Consider the following 20,310-nt stretch of genomic DNA (forward strand, 5'->3'; position numbering starts at 1 on the left):
TTCAGCTTGAACTTACATTTAAAGCTTCCATTTCTAAATACAAGTTATCATAGTGGAATAATGTGTAACAATCAGAGGGACATTTGGGTTTTTATCTGTAACACTGCAATAAAGTTTATGAATATGATTGAGGGGTTAATCTGTTAGCAGTTTGGTTAGAATTATATTGTTTTCAAGTTGTATTTAAATCCACCATTATGTGCCGTCCACCTGCGCAGGTAAAGAGCCACCATGCTGAAATAAAGATGCTAAAGAATTAAATTAAATATGTTTAAATAAAACCCTCTTCTTCTGGACCCTGAAATTAGGATATTTTTCCTGAACAAACATGGTGTTAAGAATATACCAAAAAAAAGTAATGCCAGTGCCATATTTTTTTAAGAAATGGTAACTGAGGTTTTGTAAGCCCGAGAAAAAAAAGGAAGACCAACAGAGATTTAATTTATTTTTTTATTGAAATTCAACATCACCTTTACAACCTTTTCCAAATATTATTTATGTGACATTTATGTGAGTATTACAGTAAAAATACAAACTAAGCAAAAATTGCCTTTTAATTTTTGTATTTGTTCTCAGTAGTTACTTTTAAAATTTTAAGTGATTGTATTGACAAAGTACAGTTGAAATAGACTCAGAGAAATCCCCACCAGCAGGAGTAATGTAGAAAAATTATATCTAACCCATATATTCTAATTTTGACTAATTTATAGCAGAACTTATATGAGTACACCAGCTACAACATAATATAAAAATATACTTTTTAAAGACTCACAGCTAATCTCCATTATTCATGATTGGAATTCATTAACCATAAATTATGGTTCATAATTTATGGTTCATAAATTCATGAACCATAAATGTATTAACCATAAACTTGTATGTAGATTTGCATGATCTACAATGCAAATCTACAAAATTTAGATCATGCCAATTTTAATGTGATGCTATGCTAGATGGTCTCATAGTAATGGTGAAAAAAAACTACAAGATATTTTACAAGATTGCACAGTAATTATATGTTTAATTTAACCAGAAAGGGCTTAAAATGGGAATGCCATCACAGCACTCTCTTAGTGATGATAGAATTTTTACACTTTAAGACACAAGTTGATTTTTTTAAATCATTTTCTGAAAACCCCAAGTTTAACATCCATGTCTTGAAGATGCCTCTGTCACATACTGAATTATTGTGGACAAAGAAAATGTCGGAGCACCTATTATGCCTCAGGATGTTCAGCGCCCTCTATAGGACCTGATTGCTCTGTTCCAACACTGACATCATCATCATCTTCTTCATAACCATCAATGACACATTCTCTGTCTGTAGTCATGAAGTCAATTTTTACTGTTTGTTTGTTCCCACTAATCAGGTTTGTCCCTGTAGCTGTTATCTCTGTGGAGCCAAAGTCAATTTCCAGTTTGACTTTACCGCCTCCAGTCATGTCTACAATGAATGAACCAACCACTTCCACTCCCCAGTCATCTACATACACTGGATCTTTTCTTAATGAGCGGAAGAATCTCAGTCTCATCTCTACCTGGTCTGCTCTTGCTGGAGAACAAAGAAACTCTCTGGTATCCTGTGAACCAAGATCTTCACCTTCTTCCACCAGTTTCCTAAAAATATCTCGACTCCATTCCACACCTTTGGCTGTAAATTTCTTTTCTTTCTTATGTTTGCTCTCATCAAACTTTTCACAAACAGCAAATCCATAAGTATAGGAACTTTTCCGAGAAGCCACAATGTTTGGGTTTCTACCAAACTCTACAGCTCCTCTCAGAATCGCCTCCTGAGCTCTGAAAGGACACAGAACTTTACACTGATGTCCAAACTGGTCAGTAATGTGCTGCTGCAGAACTTTACTCTGAGCGTACCCACCCACTAACAGAATGTACTTGATGTTGAGACCACTGGTAAAGATTTCCATGAGATTCTCAGTGATGCCCTGCAGACTTTCATCATAGAAAGATCTCATTTTGTCTCTTGAGATTTTGATGAAGTCACCATCCCAGGAAGCACCAAGTTCGGACTTAATGTTTCCTGTGTCTGATTTGTCTTTAACTAATGATCCCAGTGTGAATGAGCAGCTGATCTGAACATCTTTTTCAGACTGTTTTAGATAGCTAAACTCATACATCATTCTCTGAGCTGCACTAGGAGAGTTTTGTTCAAATTCATCCCAGACTCCTTCAGGGAATATCCCTCTGAGAAACTGCTTAAATTTTCTGTCCACACTTTGTCCTCCCAGATCATTTCCAGAGACTTTGTGTCGCTCCCTCAGGGCTCCTCCACCCAGGACTTCATGGACAGTGATGTCAATGGTTCCTCCTTAAATAAACAGAGGGAGTAATAGAGAAGAATGGTTTAATAATCCAACGAATCACATTTACAGTATTCAAGTTTAGTTCACAACCAATATCAACAACTACCTCTCATATATTCTCCTGTGTAATGATCTTTGTGAATGAATCAATAACATTTCATCAGAATCACAGACTCATTACCTCCACAGTCAACAACGATGTACTGCGTCCCTGCAGACTGATCCAGTGACTCTTCATTGTGCTTCTCAGAGATGAAACCCTCAGATGGAAGCTTCTTACACCAGATTGAAGCAGCTTCTGGTTCCAGTGCAATCACCAGTTTTCCCTCATCTCCTTCTGTTATAATATCTGCCTACAAAAAGAAAAACTCTCATCCTTCTGAATATTTCAGAGCTTTATTGGTCTCTGTAAAACCCAATGTTACCTGCATTGCAGCTTCTCTCATGAACTGTTTAGCTGAAAGATCCCAGATGGCAGGAACAGTCAGGACCCAGGTGAAGTCAGAGGGAAAGAAGATTTTCCCTTCTGTGTTTCTGCTGATTGTTCTCAGTGCATCTTCTTTAAGAAATCTCAGGGACTCTGAGAAAACGTTCAATGCTTTCATAGACTTTCCATTGGCAGCTTTAATCTCCAGATTACTGCTGAGTTTCTGTAGATTAAAGTATTATTTAGATGTTAGATACAAACAGATACAGATACTGTACTCTTAATATTCATCCTCCATTATGTCAAGCAACATGTTTAACAAGAAATAGTTATATAATTCACTCATTTACATGTGTATGTCCCTCTAATGTTTTCCAGATCTTTGGGTCTCCCTTTGATGTTCAAATGTTTTATCACCCAATTTACTAGAGATTATCTGCTGTGATTTTAAGTGAACTCTTAGCTGAAGAACAACCTAATTTCCCCCAATTTAATGTGTGGACATCATTGTACATTTATACAATGCATATGCAGCATTTATAGGTATAAAATTATTGTTCATACTTACTTTGCTATAGAGGGCCATCTTGAAGTCTTCAAAGAGATAATGCTTCTTTGCTTCTTCTCTGCTCATTTCCTTGTATTTCATTTTGGCTTCATAGCCAAAACTCAGACATGTTTCATCTTCATTAAACAAAATGCAGGTTGGAGTCTTTGGGGAGTCAAATCCATACTCCTTTCCCCACCTTGGCAGGTGTGGTTCACTTTTTTCCTCTCTGGGTGTGATATTAAAGGCATACCCACTAAATGCAGTGCCAAAGTCAATTGCTATGACAAACGAGTCGCCCATTGCAGAAAGAAACAGCCAGTCAAGGTAAGGAGAAAATGCCACTGGACTGGTAAGCAGCAGTCAGACTGCTTTTATTCATCTCTCTATAAACCACACCTCCTGCTTGTACGTCACATCCATTTAAACAGAGATGTTCATTTTTATTATTTCATTATCAAAACAACAAAATAATAATGTGTACAATTAAATGGTTTCAAGGCACATGTCATTTTTAGACATGCTCAATAACTAGATTGGAAAGAACAAACTTACATGTTTGCAGAAATAACCGTGATGTTGAAATCCTGTAGACTCCTTGATTTCTTCCATATTTCTGTGGTGGTAAAGTTAGAACTAAAACTCAGAAAGCCATTGCACAAAGAAGTGGCATGCTGTAATTATACATGTTACATGCAGTATTTTATACTCAGAACAAAGTGCATGGATACCAATAACTTACATAAACTTGTTGTATATTGTTAAAAATCAAACCAAAAAACAAAAATCTGTTATTAGTTTTAATGTTAAAGAAAAATCTGTTCCCTGAAGTGATGAGAGGATTTCCAGAGCAATTAACTTACTCTTTGGTTTCGTAATAAAAATATAGTTTTAAACTGAAAATTTAAAAACATTAAACAGAAAAGCAAGTTCTTAAGAGGTGGGTGTTATAGGAATTTTGATAGCTTTCAGTTTCTCTTTGGTTCATCTTTCCTGGTTATCAACTCTTAATTCAGAGAAAAACTGAATCACTGGTTTTGTTTCCAGTTTGTTCAGGTGTTTCATAATGTTTTTTGCAAATACCAAGAACATTATTCCCAAAAGCCCTTTGAGATTATTTGTACACAATTCATTGTAAATATAGGATAGTAAAATGCTTGCTAAAAGTTTTTATGTTTTGATTCAATGATTTTATGCCCTTTTGATGTTTTGTTGACTTTTTTGTTCCGATGCTACAATTGTCTAAATAATCAAATGCTTTTATTTAAGAACTGCACAATCAGATGAACAATGTGATTATCATTGTCATTTAGCACCAGCATTTTATTATTTGTCCCCCATGAGACATAGCATGTCTCATTTTAAGCTGAGAGCAGCAGGATGTTTCCACAGCTTTTGGTTTGTGTTGATTTGAACATAAAGCAAACAGATCTGAAATACTATTTCTATTCTGAAGTAATATTTTTACCAGCCCACACTTTGAATTGATCATGAACTGAGCAGAACCATAGATTGAACACTACTGGCTAATAAACATGCTTAACACACAATAGAGTGAATTTAACATGGAAGTACAATTTCAAATTGTTACATTTTTAAATGATTAGGAAATCATATTCAGCCACTGGTGGTGTGACAAGAAGGCTCAACCTGCCACTTTATTCAATTAAATGTAACGAACACTCATTTGGAAGCTTTGAGGATCAACAACTTTTGACTTTAAAACTGGTTTAACAGTAACTGCTTCCTCATTGTTTTCTCCGTTCAAAGTAAAACTGTTCAAAGTGAAATTTAATCAGTCAGTTGCACATCAGAAATTTCCACTAAGAACCAGTTCTGTGAGAAGCACTGACTGACAGGAAGATGAGTTGGTTTGTTTGCTGTTATATATTTTTGTTATTGTTGTTGTTGTTGTTGTTTTTTTTTTTTTTTTTTAACAATTTTTGGTTGTAAAATGTCAGGATCAATATTAATCTTCATCTACTCTCAATGGGGCTAAAGACCACAGAGCATTTTTGAGGTCTGGATGTATTTTTGGACTCAGATCTACATTTTGAAGATCAGAAAAACTGATTTATTGGGTTAAATTATTCCAAAACCATCTGTAAAGGTATCCATGTCAGGCAGCTGCAGCGCATCTAAAAGGCTGCTGCCAAAGTCCTGACCAACACCAGATAAAAATTAGAATATCTGGAACATCAAATACTTAAATTATCCCAGCTCTATATGCAACATTTTTACCTTTCAAGGAAGAGGCTCCAGGAGCTTCATAGTGAAACTCATTTATTATCACACTAAATAGAGAATGAGACACTGTTGCAATAAACAATGCAATTAAAGATAAATCCACAGATGAGTTTCTCTACGTCTTAAGAAGGACAGAAGATCTCATGAAGATAATTTATTTATCTACATTATAAATCTAAATTTCTTTGTGTTGCTATCACAGAAAAACTGTGTTTTTAGCCCCTCTGAGCGTTTTTGTTTTTTAAAACAGTCTGCAGCTGAGTGGCTGTGAAGGTTAAAGAGTCAGACATTATTATTTAGTAAGACAGTAGCAAGATTATTTCTTAATGTTTTTCATAATAATAAAAAACATTTATCTTTCAGAATTGCCTTTAAGTAGTTTGATTTCTGTTTGCATGTTTGGTTAGTGCCTTAACTTAATCAATAATATATTTTACTTATGTGATTATAGTGGCATAATGGCACGATTAGCCCTGCAGCCTGTATCGGCTCTCTTCTCAGTCCAAAACCATTTCTGTCAGTTATTAAGTCAATCAATCATTAAACTTTGAATTGAATTTTAATCTGGCTTGTCCTGCATATTTTCAAAAATATTGCAAATGTGCAGCTTAAGCTGACAGACATTTTACCATTCAGACAGTAAAAATAAGTAGTTTGACCATTTTGTACATGTAATTAGCAGCTTGGTGATAAATTGACCTTAATTAGTTTTATTTTAATCAAACATCAATATTTCAAAACATAAGCACAGATTTAAGTCCAACTATGTTTTTACTGAATAACTGAATCAACAGACACATACATGTTTACGTTGATGATATTCAGCAGTTCTACCTCTATAGTGTAAATGTTGGGCTACAGTTCAAGTAACCAGACATATTCAGATCCAGTGAGACTCAAAATGTCTAAACTGTATCAAACCAGCTGCTTTATACTTCTTGATAAATGTTTTATATCTTAAAGAAGAATTTCTAAAATGTTTTGTAGTTATATTGAATAAATTATTCTTGAAAAAGGGATTATTTTCTGGAACTCAGTTCACTAAGTGAATGACATAATTTACACATGGATTGATATTTTCAAGCCTTTATTTCTGGTAATTGTGATCATTTTCCTCCTACAGCTACTGAAAACACAACAATTATAACATAACATCAGACCAGTTCAAAGTATCTTCATGCAGAAATTTGGCCTTAATAAACGGTTGAAACTGTATAGAGTTCAGCCTCCCTGTCTGTCCCTCTGATTAGCTCTCAATAAACTGGTGAAGCAAACTGAAAACAAGCATGGAACAGCTTCATGATTTTTAACACCACTGAAATTAAACCAGAAAAAAGGAGGAATTACCATCACACCCAAACCAATTATACTGTCCTGCAAAACTACTTTTCCTCTACATAACAGAAGCAGATGTGATGTTTCGAGGGAAAATGTCCCAAGGATCCATCGAAGGAACGAGGTTCTTCCAGTCCGGCTGGAGAGGAGGATTGTTTAACGCCATCAAGCAGCTCAGCCAGTAGCATTCAGAGGTCAGAGGTCTCAGATTCTCCATCACTTCCTCTGAGAACTGACCTCCAAGTTCAGGAAAACCAGACTGTGGAGAAAATATTCAGTGTTACCTGTTAATAGTTCAGTTTTATCTCCAAATGAAGTTCTGTCCTGTTTGGGTTTCAGTGCTCTAACATCTATCCCACATGCAGTACCTTCAGAAGTTCTTCTTTGTTGGTGTGGAACAGCGCCATCTGCAGGTTCTGAACTGTTAGCTGTCTGTACTCTTTAACCTGCAACACAGGAGCCACACTGATGCAGCAAAAGTCTGCTTCCAGAGAGAAGCAGATTATTTCAGGGAAGATAACTGTCCAGGTCCAGTACCTTCTGTGGACTCAGTCCACTGCTGCCTTCATTGAGTCCAAATGCCTCTTCAATCTGCTGCTTCTTTTTGTTTGCTTCACCTGCTGCAGTCCTAAAGGTTTCCTGCAGTTTAAATGTAAGACAGTAAAACTGGATCACAGCCTAATAAATTAAAATGAATACTCAGGATTTAGGTTAGGGATAGGGTTAGAGGGGGTGGGGGGACAAAACGTGTCTGTTGTTTGTTTTACCCAGAAAGCACTTGGACACATCGGCAAAAGCAAAACCATGAGTAAAATAGTCACTGGGGCAGACTACTGTATATTCCTTTTAGGGACATTAACTTCAACATTTCATACACCTTTCTGAACAGGTGCGGTCACACTTTCTCTGTCTGTAATCAGACATTAAAGCGTCTTAAAACCATTCTGGGTCCCTGGGGGGCGGCCGGCCTTTCTCTTAATCTTATTGAGTATTTCCAGTTCAAGTACACATTAAAAAAAGCATGTAAACTACTTACTGAAACCCAGGCAGCAGTTTACTGTACCTGAATCAAACCTTGAACAACCTTTGATTGGACGCTTCTGGACTGCAGCTGATCTTTGACCTTTGGCCACTGCTGCAGTTTCATTTTGTCGTACATCTCAATCAATCTGGTTTTACTGACCGGGTTGTTCATGCTCTCAGTGTTTCCAGATTTAAATGTCATGGATGCCAATCTGAATAAAAACACTCAGTGATTAGTTAGCAGAATAATTTATAACCAGGAAACCATGTTTTAGTTATCAGGAGGTTCAGTACCTGTCCTTCATCGACTTTAGATCTCTATCTTTTTGTTTCTGAGCAACTCTGCAAAGAGAAAGAAAGAAAGAAAGAAAGAAAGAAATAAAGAAAGAAAGAAAGAAAGAGAGAAAAAGTATTCTTTGCATACATCACAGCATACATCAGCAATGCAACTAATTGTCAAATAAATAATTGATCAACATGCAGTGAAACACCAGTAAGCTTATGATTACAGGAAAGAAAGCTAACCTGGCCTCATGAAGCTGCTCTTTAAGGGATGCCTCCATCGTGAAGGATGTTGTTTTTTCTCTTGAAGCAGCAAGCTGGGCTGCCAGTCTGTTTTAAGACTAAATCAGATTCAATCGTTCTACTAAGGCTGCAAACGCTAAAACATAAATGTTGCAGGACCCAGCAAAACTTTTACTGATGAACAAAAATGCTGTACAGATTAATTATTTAAATTAAAATTCATGTAAAATGTAACAGGCAGGAATATCCAATTAAATTATTTACTGAAGAAATTTAATCCATAAACAAAGTGAGGGAATGAGCTGATATGAGTTAAAGGAAAATGAAATGAAATAAATCAATAATCAACATTTAACTGAACGATTAGCTGAAATAACCTTTATTTTTTTTTACCTGTCTTTAAATGATTTCAATTCTTTATCTTTTCGTTTTAGAGCAGCACTGTTAGAAAAATGAATAATGCAAAGTTATTATTGGAACAGAAAAACAATATTTTCTGAAATAAACATTTCTGATCTATGAAAGTGATCAATAAATGGAAACACTGATTACAAAAATAATAAAACATATAAAACTAACATCAAACATATACACACCTCATTTCATCCAATTTCTGTTTGTAAAATGTCTCAACCTCAGCAACACTGTAATTATAAACATCAGAAGATAATGTTTAAACTTTTAAGAAACATAAGAAAAGCTGAGTAAAACGTTAGTCTGATTTCAAAATATTAATATTCACTGGAAGGAAAGCAAGAAAGCTATAGAAAACACAGCAAACTAAAATAAACCAAATTGGTCCTTATATTGATCTGAAGAGAAAGTCCTGGAGGAGTCAAAGTGTGGCAGGTTTAGAACAGATGGAGACACGAAAGACAGTTTTTCTACCAGTTACTGAGAAGTGTGTGAATAATTTGAGAGATCATTTTTTAATTAACATTCTTACAAAAACATCTTATTTTTGAAGGTGAGGTTGATACAGGCAGATTTTAATTGTTATTGGGGCATGAAAAAGGTGATGATTTGCTCCTAAATCTGCCTACCTGCATTTGGGATCTTCACTGGTTTATGACACATTGTGCGTAGAAATATTTGTAAAATCACAAATCTGCAGTCTTTACAAAACTAAACCAATTACTCAATGTAAGTTGGTAGTGGTGTGATTACTTCACAACTCTGGAAGAAACACAAAAGGTTCGAGTGGCGGAAAAACATGTACCACCACTGATGATACCTGTTTTGTTTTTTTTTTTTTGGTGGTCCACCAAAATAACAATGTAAAACTGACAGACATTTAAGGAGACTACAGAAAAAACAAAATGAATCACCATGTAAATATTGGTAGCTTTCAGATGCAAACTCAGAATTAAACAGCTGAAAGTGGAACAGACCCTTTCTCCAACCACCAGATCCAAACACCAGTTCTCTATAAAACAGATGGTAGATTTAAAATCCTTAGACAAAAAGCACATGCCAAACAGACATTGAGAAGAAAACACCAATAATTTATCCCTAAAAAATATCAACACAACTGTAAATCTGGATACCATTAATAAGCCACTGAAAGACCCACCGACTTTTCTCAACAAGTCAAACTGGAATGATATTGTAGTCTTGAATGCATCTGCTTATCTCTGCATTATTTCCCATACTGACTGATCTGAGTTTAAGTGCGTTACTGTGCATTTACTTCGTTAACAGAACTCTTTATGCAGCGGTTGTGTGTTCTGGGGGGAATGTTTTTGTTTTAGTTCTGGATGCTTGCTGACTCTGGTGTGAACGTGTAAAGTTCGTCTGCATCGGCGTTAGAGCACATGAGCTGTACTCCTGTTTGGTTATCTTCATTAAAGGAAGATTCACATTATTCAGTGGTTATTTTCACCTTTACAATCCATCCGTGGCCCCCGTTAACAATATTTTATATTGTACCAAACAAACCCATGAACACAGAAAAGCATCTTCAGAAATAATGTGCTACTATTCCCAATGATATGTAGTCAAATCTCCTATTCGTTTATGTTTCAGCATTTAAAGAAAGAGAACAATCCAATGCTCTCAAAGCTATTTTGTGCATTTTATGAGTGTAATTTAACTGTCCAGTGGTCTTTGCTAAACGCTTAAGAGATGTGCAACAAATGTCACAGCCAGGAGACACAGGTTTTTTGTTCAGTCTGTCAGTTTCTGAAATTACACAAAAATAACCTCATAAAAACACAGATGGGGTCAGTTTGACGCCGCTGAACCGCTCACGGTGTCAAAAACTCTCGGGGTCTAAATGATCCCATCTCTTAAGACCACAGGAGGGTTAATTACCACAATAGAAACCTGTGAAGAATGAAGGAATGAAGAGGTTTAGCTTCGTTTTGCTGACTCTATGGAGGTTTTCAACTGAAAACACTTTTATTTTCCCAGGTTTTTCTGTCATGATTTTACTGTTCTTTTTAAACTTGTTTTATTTGTTGTATAATTTCATGTTGATGTTTATTGTACAGCACTTTGTGATTTTATGCCTGTGAAAAGAGCTTATGTACTTACTTTTTTTCCATTCCAGTCAATCTGTTTGAAACCAGAAGTTCACAGAAACATGCAGACAAAAAGAAAACAGAGAAACCTTGTGAGACAGAGAATTATAAACACGCTTGTTCACATTTCTGCATCGTATTACGTTTACTACCTCTGTTTGATTGAGTTCAGCTCATTATCCTTTTGTTTCAGAGCAGCTCTGTGAGAAAGTGAGCATTGTTTCCCATTTGTTATACCACAATATACAAAAAAAAATCAACTAATATGTATTAATTAATGTGTAAAAAATTCATTAGCTGCTTTGCAGTGAGTCTAGTGAAGAACTATTTGGAACTAAAACTGTTAGTGAGAATAAGGTTTACAGACATCCGATGAAATACTTACTCTGCCTCATCAAGCTTCCCTTTGTACCACGTCTCCCTCTCAGTCGACCTGCATGAGAATCGAAACATGCAGTAAGTTTAATGTCAGGTGGACTACAGTGGGAAATGCTCTAAATGTATCCTACCTGACTTTGACTGAGCTCAGTTCACCTTCCTTTTGTTTAAAAGTGAGTTTATGAGAAAATACTTAATATTTTCCATTGATAATAAAATTGTAAATGAAAATATGGATCAGTTCTTGGAGAAATTCACAGTGATCAGGTTGCTGTGGCAACCTCACCATTCCTATAGGAGACGGGAACTTTCCTCTTTTTTCCAACTCAAAGTACCAGAGGTTCTGTTGAGAACCTCCTCCCTGCTGAGATTACAGCACTTACATCTGTTTCCTGAAAGGAATGGGTTGTTTTTTTCCTTCTCCGTCAATTTTTGGGTTTTTGGGCATGGCTTTGACCGGACTGACAGTCGTCTCAGAGTGAGACAGTTCCATTATCTGGGCTGATTTAGGTGTTTACAATAAGGCTATTGCCAATTACCTTTCGGTTACATGCTTGCTTAATGTTTTGCTGGTTGTATGCTGTGATATTTTTGAATTGTGTTATTGCTGTGTTGGTTTCAGTCTGCAACGTGTTACAGATTCTTTGGTTTTGGAAAAATTGAATTCAACCCTTCAATCATTTATTTCCTCCTCATGTTCCCTGCCTGTAACCTTCTGTACCTTTATTTCTTTGTTGTTTTATTAATAAATGCATATCCACTTTGTGCTCAGACAAGGCCTAAAACCATGTTTCCTTTTTGTAGCTTAATGTTTGCCAAACACATGATTGAGCTGAGTTTTATGACAAATCAGCATGTCAGTGATCATCCCTTGTTTTGTGCAGAGTTTCTTCTGCCAACGGTCTGAATTCATTCCTTACTGAGAGACTGAGTTTGACTTTTGATGCCACAGATACTGGAATTGGTGCTCCAATTAAACCAAAGGTTTTTGATTTTATTGATAATGTAATTAATAGCAAACTATTGATTTCAATTAGAATTACCCAAGATGTATTTTGCTATCTGGATTGTTTGTATGCCTGACAATAAACATCTGTTAAGCTGTTGTTTAGTGTATTAACTAAGTTAAGATTCATCCAGATATTTCATATAGTAGCATATTATCAAATTAGTCTGCTGTAAAGTTTATAGAAAGACACAAAGATTAAATATTAAATTGTATAGTTTAAATCATTGCTGCATTTAAACAATGAGGTTGAGAAGTAAATGGTAAATGTTAATACACGCCTCCCAGTGTTTATGCATTTGTTACACCGACATGAGAAAACTGAATCTGTAGAAATCACTGATGCATCATTTCTTCCTATTGTATTCAGAATGTATACATTGGACATTATAACTTACAAGACACACAGTGGAGTTTTGTGTAATATATTTGTTATATTTGTGTAAAGACTGACCAACTTTTTTTACTAGTATTATTATTATTATACACATTTATACATAGCTACATAAAGGATTAAATAGGTTCATAAAAGATTAAGGAAAGTTACCAGTGATGGTACTAAACAAAATAAACGTGCAAATGTTCAGACTGAGGTGTTAGTATATCTCATAGCAGAAGGAACAAAATATCTTAAATTGCTTTGTTCTCCAGCGGCGGGAGAGGAGCCTGTTGGTGCAACAACTCCTTTTAGCAGACAGATGTTCTGTAGACGGTTCCTAATTTTACATTTGATGAGAATTGTTCTTTTCTCCAGCATTTCATTAATACGTGGCTTTGGTTCTCAATTTAACATTCTTTACTTCTAAGTTTGATTTTCATAAACTGAAGTTTGGTTCCTCTTACCTCGATATGGGCTTCTTAGCTTTACCATTATTCTTCTTTTTTGTTTCAGGCATATTGACTTTTAATCCTGTTGACAACAGAAAGATCTACGATCAGGAAGCATAAAACAGACGCTTTCTGACTAACCACTCACTGGCTCTGTGATTTCTTAGTGCTACTCAGACCAACTAGACCTGTTTCAACAACTAGTGACTCATGTCACAAACCCCAGTGAGTTATTTAATGCTTGATATCCTGATAGGATGATGGTGCTATACATTTTCTGCTCAGCAGGGGGAGACATGAGACACCTGTGTAGGGAACTGTGTCAGATGAAGTGACGTGTGAACAGCTGATGAAGTCTGGTTGGACAAGTCATCCATCCATCCATTTTCTTCCTCTTATCGTGGGGGCAGCAGCTTCAGAAGGGAGGCCCAGACTTCCCTCTCCCCAGCCACTTCTTCCAGCTCCTCCGGGGGACCCCAAGGCATTCCCAGGCCTGGGTCTTCCCCGGGGCCTCCTCCCGGTGGGACGTGCCCGGAACACCTCACCAGGGAGGCGTCCAGGAGGCATCCTGACCAGATGCCTGAGCCTCAACTGGCTCCTCTCGACGTGGAGGAGCAGCGGCTCTACTCTGAGTCCCCTCCAGATGACCGGGCTTCTATCTCTAAGGGAGAGCCCAGCCACCCTGCAGAGAAAACCCATTTTGGCCGCTTGTATCCGTGATCTCGTTCTTTCGGCCATGACCCAAAGTTCATGACCATAGATGATGGTGGGAACGTAGATCGACCGGTAAATCGAGAGCTTCGCTTTTTGTCTCAGCTCTATCTTCACCTTGACGGACCGGTACAGCATCCACTTCACTGCAGACACTGCACCGATCCGCCTGTCGATCTCCCGTTCCTTTCTTCCTTCATTCATGAACAAGATCCCCAGATACTTAAACTCCTCCACTTGATTCAGGACGACCCCCCTGACCCGGAGAAGGCACTCTACCCTTTCCCGGCTCATGGCCTCAGATTTGGAGGCAGTGAACCTCAATTCACTCGAAAGCTCCATAACATTAAAACAGAAACAATTAGAATAGAAATGATATTGTTCCCCACTAGGGGAGTTTGGACAAACTATTAATCCCATGAGGAAATTAAACATTGTTGTATCTCAAATCATGATATTATCTTCGAAGAGTTGGAGAAGGATTCCCAGTATCAGTCTTGAAACAAAACTGAAGGGGCCTCTGACTGAAGACTGTTGTGGTATCATAGTTTTAGTGCTGTCATGACATGCTAAGAGCTCTATATCCATGTTGAGAGCCATGTTTCATAGTATCATGTCCTGGACAACTCCAGCATTTGTTGGCCAGCACTGCTAATCCACCTTAAAAGATAAAATAAAAAAGCAAATAACTTTCCACAGCATCTAGAAACAGATCAAATTATTGTCCTCTAATATAGTGTCCCAACCAAAAAAGATCTGAAAAACAGAAGTTCACAAAGAGCAAAAATCAGATCTAACAGCTGCTTCAACATACTGCCACCGTGAGCGGCACTTTAAAAAAAATCTTCATCATCTTATGTGCTTTTTTTAATGAGAATTTACCAGAAAGCTTTGCCTAATCATTGTTTTTTCTTTTTTATTTTGTGTTTGGGCACTATGACAAAGAAGAAAGAAACTTGTTGGGAGATGGAAAATAAGAAAATGAAAATGCACGGTGACTATGTCAGTCATACCTTTTGATGTGATGATTCATTCACTCTGCTTTCCTTTTCAGGCCACACTGTGAGAAAAGAATTAGCTTCCAGTTAATTTACTGATCTATTACCTCGTTCCAGACATTTTCATTTAACTATTGGAAAAGCAATGGGGCTGCAGAAAGCCTCAAGACAAATTAACTTTTAGGTTAATTCTCATTAAGTGTATGTGTGTGTGTGTGCGTGTGTGTGTGTGTGTGTTTGTTTGTAATACTTCTTAGGGACCATTTTCCTGACACATACGACATTGTGGGGACCCACTGCTCCTTATGGGGACCGAAGCCTGGGCCCCACAAGGGGAAAGGCTGTTTCTGAGTCACAGATTAGATTTAGGACTAAGACGTGAATTGAGGTTTGGTTAGGTTAGGTTAAGGATAAGGTTTAGGCTTTAGAAATTAATGGAAGTTAATGGAAAGTCTACACAAAGATAGCCATGCAAATGTGTGTGTGTGTGTGTGTGTGTGTGTGTGTGTGTGTGTGTGTGTGTGTGTGTGTGGGGGGTGTGTGTGTGTGTGTGTGTGTGTGTGTGTGGGAGGGGGGGGGGCTATGTGTGGGCGTGTGCGCGCATATTTGCATGGTTGTTGCCCTGTGATTTACATTTCATACAATTGTATGAAGGAAATATACCAAATAATATTTTCTGTTTTTGTCATATACTGTGCTATTGGAAATATTTTTGCTGGTAACATTTTACTTAACATAAAATGAGGACAATGTTTTGAGACATGGTGGGCTTCCTGTACCTCACACCTCCAGTAGTGATTGGTTGAGTCACTGGTTGCAGACTGTGGCTTCGTGTTGCTCATTATCGCCGCCTTCACATCTTTTGTTCTCTGGTACCTTTCCTCTATCACTATCAGTGACAACTGATGGCTAGCATTTCCAGCTGTTCTGTATCCGCAGAGGGGCAAATCAGAAAGTTTATTTTTTCACATCAAGGATGTAGTCATAAAATCATATTTAAGCTTAGAAGATAAAAATTATATTACTGTGATAACAGATACATTAATTTCACAAATGCTTTTGCTAATTTTTTATGCTCATTTTTAATAAGGGGAGCAAATACCCTCATAAATGTACATAAGTGTAAATTTACTTAGTAAATTTGCATAAGTAGAGCTGTACAAATGTGTTCCTTGAAGATTATTGTAGATTATCTTCTAAAAGCAGATGATAAAGTTCAACTAAGAACATTTACTTTAAATGGTAAACTGCTTTTCTAATCAGGACGTTTTCAAACAAAATTTAACATTTATCTTGATTAACTGAATGGACCAGCGTGGCAAACTGAAGCTGTCCATTGAAGTGCAGGTTTCCATTGCTTTCCAAAAAATAACAAAAATGTGTGTGTATCATTGATTTAGAACATATGACAATTTTCATCCTTTGATGATCAAAGACATTTTATAATCATTGGAGACATAAGGAAGATTTGCCCCCTGGCATTGGTTTACACATAAATAAACTTAAATTGAAAAATAAATAAAATGATGAAACCCATTTAGATCAATATTATAAAAAAAGATATTTAAGCTAAAGAAATGTGGTTGTTTGAGATTTCATTTATTAACATTAATTTCACTAAGTGCCTGTAAGGGAATCAATCAATCAATCATTTATTTGTATTGCACAAGTCAGCAGCAAGGCAGTTCAAAGTGATTTACATCATAAAAACCCAAAAATATGGTTATGAAAAAAACACTATGCAGTCAAAAATTGAAAGTTACATTTTGATGAACGCCATCACCAAAATCATACACATCAAATATCTATTAATTTAATTTGTGTTTTCATCTGCTGGTTTGTAGCTTTAACATCTCTATGTGATGCGCTGCAATGTAGCTGAGGTACAAGAAAACAAAAAGCACAAACTTGATGTTCTGCAAAAGACTTAATTCATTTTAAAAGGTAAAATTTAACATTCATCAGTAGAACTGCTGCTTTATACAATATTAACACACTGATCACCTGAAACACAATTCAAGCATTATAAAATGTGATTAGGGTTGACTTTCTTTTATGAGTCTTAGGAGGATCTGCAGAGTTTCTTTATGTAGTGATAACATAAAATGATAAACATCAGTTTAAGGACTTAAAGGACTTTAAAAGTCCTCAAACAAAAGTAGATATAAAAATATTTCATACAAAACCTCTTACTAAGAAAATAATGACAATAAAAAGTCCTGCATCACAGTTTTATCACAAAAAAGTGATTACTCTTATTCTTCTACATTAATCTCATTCTGGTAGTGTTTTTCATCTGGAGTGTAATATAAAGAAGGCTCAACACTCCCTGGATCATCTGTCCTTGGGTCATTGGGCCCGGGATCTTCTGTCCTAATAAAGTCAAACTTGATTGACCCCTTTGAACCAGAAGTCACGTCTATGGCTGTAGCCGTTATCTCCGTGGAGCCGAACCTGATTTCTAACCTCACCTTTCGTTCTCTACCTCCACTAATGTCAGGCATTGCAACATCAAATGAACCGACTTCCTCAACTCCCAAGTCATCAACATACTTAGGAAAGATCCTTTCTGTGCGATAAAATCTCATCACCATCTGTGTCTGATCTTCGTCTAATGGTTGAAGGATGAGTTTTCTAATCTCATCCCACCAGACGTCTTCACCTGCCTGCACCAATTTCACAAACCTATCACAGCACCACTCCTCCTCGCCAACCATGAATTTCTTTTCTGGTTTATGTTTGAGCTCATCAAAGGGCTCACAGAGGGCCACCCCATATGTGTAGGGGCTTTTTCGAGATGCGACCCAGAATGGGTTTCTTCCAAACTCAACAGCTCCTCTCATGATTGCTTCCTGAGCTCTGAAAGGACACAGAATCCTACAGGTATCACCAAACTGATCAATAATGTACTGATGCAGAATCTGGCTATTAGCAAACCCCCCAACTAACAATATGTACTCGATACTGTATTTTCTTTTAAGGATTTCCCTAAGATTCTCAGCAATGCCCTGGAGACTCTCCTCAAAGAAACTTTTCATTTTTTCTTTGGAAATCTTTATTGATCCATTGTTCCAGGACGCACCTTCCACTGACTCAAAGAACTTCTCTAAATTTTTCTTTTTCTGAGCCAGTGTTCCCAGATTAAATGAACAGGTGAACTGAACATCTTCACCTGACTGTTTGAGAAGAGTAAAATCATACAACAACTTCTGAACCTCACTGGGATAATTTTCCTCATATTCATCCCAGACTCCATCAGAGAATATCTCTCTGAGAAACTCTTTGAACTTTCTGTCCACAGTTTGTCCTCCCAGATTGTTTCCAGAGGCCTTGTGCAGCTCCTTTAGGACTCCTCTTTCCAGGACCTCATGAACAGTGATGTCAATGGTTCCTCCTGAAAAATAAAGAATTATAGACTATGTTCACACCTTGATTTATCAGGTCATACATTCTGAAGTGTATGATGAAGAATTCATTGTTTTATTGAGTTTGTTCTACATCATGTCAAACTGGATCAGAATTATACAAAGTACCTCCACAGTCAACAACAATGTACTGAGATCCTTGACACTGATCCAGAGGAGTGCCGTTGTGTTTCTCTGAGATGAAACCCTCAGCTGGAAGCTTCTTACACCAGATTGAAGCAGCTTCTGGTTCCAGTGCAATCACCAGTCTGTCCTCAGATCCTTCTTCCACAATACCTGCCTGGAGTGGGAAAGATAATAATCTAACACTTGAATGTTTGTGAGGAAATTGTAGTTCTAAAAACCTGCTGTCACCTGCATTGCAGCTTCTCTCATGAACTGTTTTGCTGACTGATCCCAGATGGCAGGAACAGTCAGGACCCAGGTGAAGTCAGAGGCCAAGAACACCATTCCTGCTGTATTTGAGTTAATGGTTTTCAAAGCATCTTCCTTCAGAAACCTCAAAGCCTCTGTAAAAACCTTCAGGGCCGCCATCTCCTTCCCATTGGCTGCTTGGATCTTCATATCCCTTGTAAGTTCCTCCTAAAATTGAACACAGAGTTAACAGATACAGGGTAATTTAATCAAAAATATAAAAATGTCTCAAACCTGGAGAATAACCGGGTGAACAGATCTCTATGAAGTTACTGAAATATTTTTTTCTTTTTTTAATACATGTCCTCAGTTCAAATCAATTTCACATGTTGGGCCAAAGAGCAATGACAGAAGTGCAACTAAAACCTTTTAATAACTATTATTCAATCAATCAATCAATCAAATTTTATTTGTATAGCACATTTCAGCAGCAAGGAATTTCAAAGTGCTTTACATAATTAAAATGCAAACAGCATGTGACAGAATAAACAGTGAGAAAAAGAGGTTTTGAAAAAGATTAAAAAGATAACATTAAAACCTGCACCCCTATTGTGTAAATGTCTGAATAAAATGAAGCACCTGTTGAAAACAATGTATGAAATAAAGGCATTACTTCAACATCTCATTTGATGGTGAAGAATTTTACTTACTTTGCCATAGAGAGCCATCTTAAAATTTTGAAAGAAATAGTGTCTCTTTGCATCTTCCCCTCCCATGTTGTTGTATGATTCTGTGGCTTCGTAACCAAAAGCCACAAATTCTTCAGATTCATCAAACAAGATGCAGGTTGGAGTCTTTGGAGTTTGGAGTCCAACTTCCTTTCCCCACATCTTTAATTGGGGATCTGGCTCTTCATGACTGGGTGTGATATTGAAGACATACCCGCTGTATGAAGTTCCAAAGTCTATAGCTATTATGAATGGGTTTTCCATTGCTTGAACTGGTCTGGCTTGTTGCTGCAAGGAAAGCAGAAGAAATGCCAGTAGGAGGAAGTCGCTGCAGCATTTTTACAGTTCATATCTCTGTAAGCCCCGTCCTATTTCTTGTCTACGTCAGTAAACTGGGAAAGTTTAACACTTTGTTTCTATCTAGAATAAGTGAACTATAATTTATTATTTACATTTCTTTACATGTCAGTAACACCAGGACCCAGCCTGGGGGTCAGGTTGGGTCTGCTCCACTCTTACATTGGGAGACTCTGGTGTTCATCCCGTCTCACACCAACAGGTTTTTGTGACGACTCTGTCGCCCAACTGACTACTGCGCACTGACAAAGACTTCCTGTGACCGAGAATCAGGTGTAATATCAGAAAAAAATCTGGGATAAAATCATGCAGGCTTAACTCACACCTGTTTTAAACTCATTGCATTATCTCCCAGTTCACCTCAGGATTGATTTAAGATTCTTTGTGATTTTTAAATGTCTCAGTGATCTCCCACCATCTTAACTTGCAGAGCTGCTGTTACCTTACAAACCCTTGAGAACCTTGAGGCCCTCTGGCCCCAGATTATAAACAGTTGAAAGAGTCAGAACACCAACTTATGGTCAGGCTTCATTCCAGTATTATGGCTCCGTTTGTGTGATGGTCTGCCACAGAAC

The 20,310-nt window shown here is 37.0% G+C and overlaps 3 protein-coding genes across 5 annotated transcripts; all 3 read right to left on the reverse strand.

Moving 5' to 3' along the window:
• Window positions 1-432: 432 nt before the first annotated feature.
• On the reverse strand, window positions 433-3,643 carry LOC148160926 (heat shock 70 kDa protein 12A-like). The gene is made up of 4 exons (XM_088002645.1): window positions 3,320-3,643; window positions 2,750-2,974; window positions 2,506-2,677; window positions 433-2,329 (listed from the first exon to the last, which is right to left on the reverse strand). The coding sequence occupies exons 1-4, from the start codon at window positions 3,599-3,601 to the stop codon at window positions 1,218-1,220; spliced, it is 1,791 nt and encodes a 596-aa protein (XP_087858771.1). The 5' UTR covers window positions 3,602-3,643; the 3' UTR covers window positions 433-1,217.
• A 2,972-nt stretch (window positions 3,644-6,615) lies between these two features.
• Window positions 6,616-13,380, reverse strand: LOC106903729 (uncharacterized). Of its 3 annotated transcripts, XM_088002808.1 has the most exons (12): window positions 13,178-13,379; window positions 11,336-11,383; window positions 11,103-11,150; window positions 10,964-10,984; window positions 9,025-9,072; window positions 8,822-8,869; window positions 8,429-8,515; window positions 8,198-8,245; window positions 7,944-8,115; window positions 7,418-7,519; window positions 7,249-7,326; window positions 6,616-7,139 (listed from the first exon to the last, which is right to left on the reverse strand). In XM_088002808.1, the coding sequence occupies exons 1-12, from the start codon at window positions 13,228-13,230 to the stop codon at window positions 6,939-6,941; spliced, it is 954 nt and encodes a 317-aa protein (XP_087858934.1). In that variant the 5' UTR covers window positions 13,231-13,379; the 3' UTR covers window positions 6,616-6,938. The 3 variants fall into 3 exon arrangements, with proteins under 3 accessions (XP_087858934.1, XP_087858938.1, XP_087858941.1); XM_088002812.1 differs by lacking the exon at window positions 11,103-11,150 and having other exon boundaries at window positions 13,178-13,380; XM_088002815.1 differs by lacking the exon at window positions 8,429-8,515.
• A 3,084-nt stretch (window positions 13,381-16,464) lies between these two features.
• Window positions 16,465-19,661, reverse strand: LOC106903731 (heat shock 70 kDa protein 12A-like). The gene is made up of 4 exons (XM_088002642.1): window positions 19,361-19,661; window positions 18,651-18,878; window positions 18,405-18,576; window positions 16,465-18,265 (listed from the first exon to the last, which is right to left on the reverse strand). The coding sequence occupies exons 1-4, from the start codon at window positions 19,640-19,642 to the stop codon at window positions 17,127-17,129; spliced, it is 1,821 nt and encodes a 606-aa protein (XP_087858768.1). The 5' UTR covers window positions 19,643-19,661; the 3' UTR covers window positions 16,465-17,126.
• Between the last annotated feature and the right edge of the window lie 649 nt (window positions 19,662-20,310).

This window comes from Poecilia mexicana, unplaced genomic scaffold, assembly GCF_051168715.1.
Source record: "Poecilia mexicana isolate PSO_F unplaced genomic scaffold, ASM5116871v1 scaffold_2, whole genome shotgun sequence".
Lineage (NCBI taxonomy): Eukaryota > Metazoa > Chordata > Actinopteri > Cyprinodontiformes > Poeciliidae > Poecilia > Poecilia mexicana.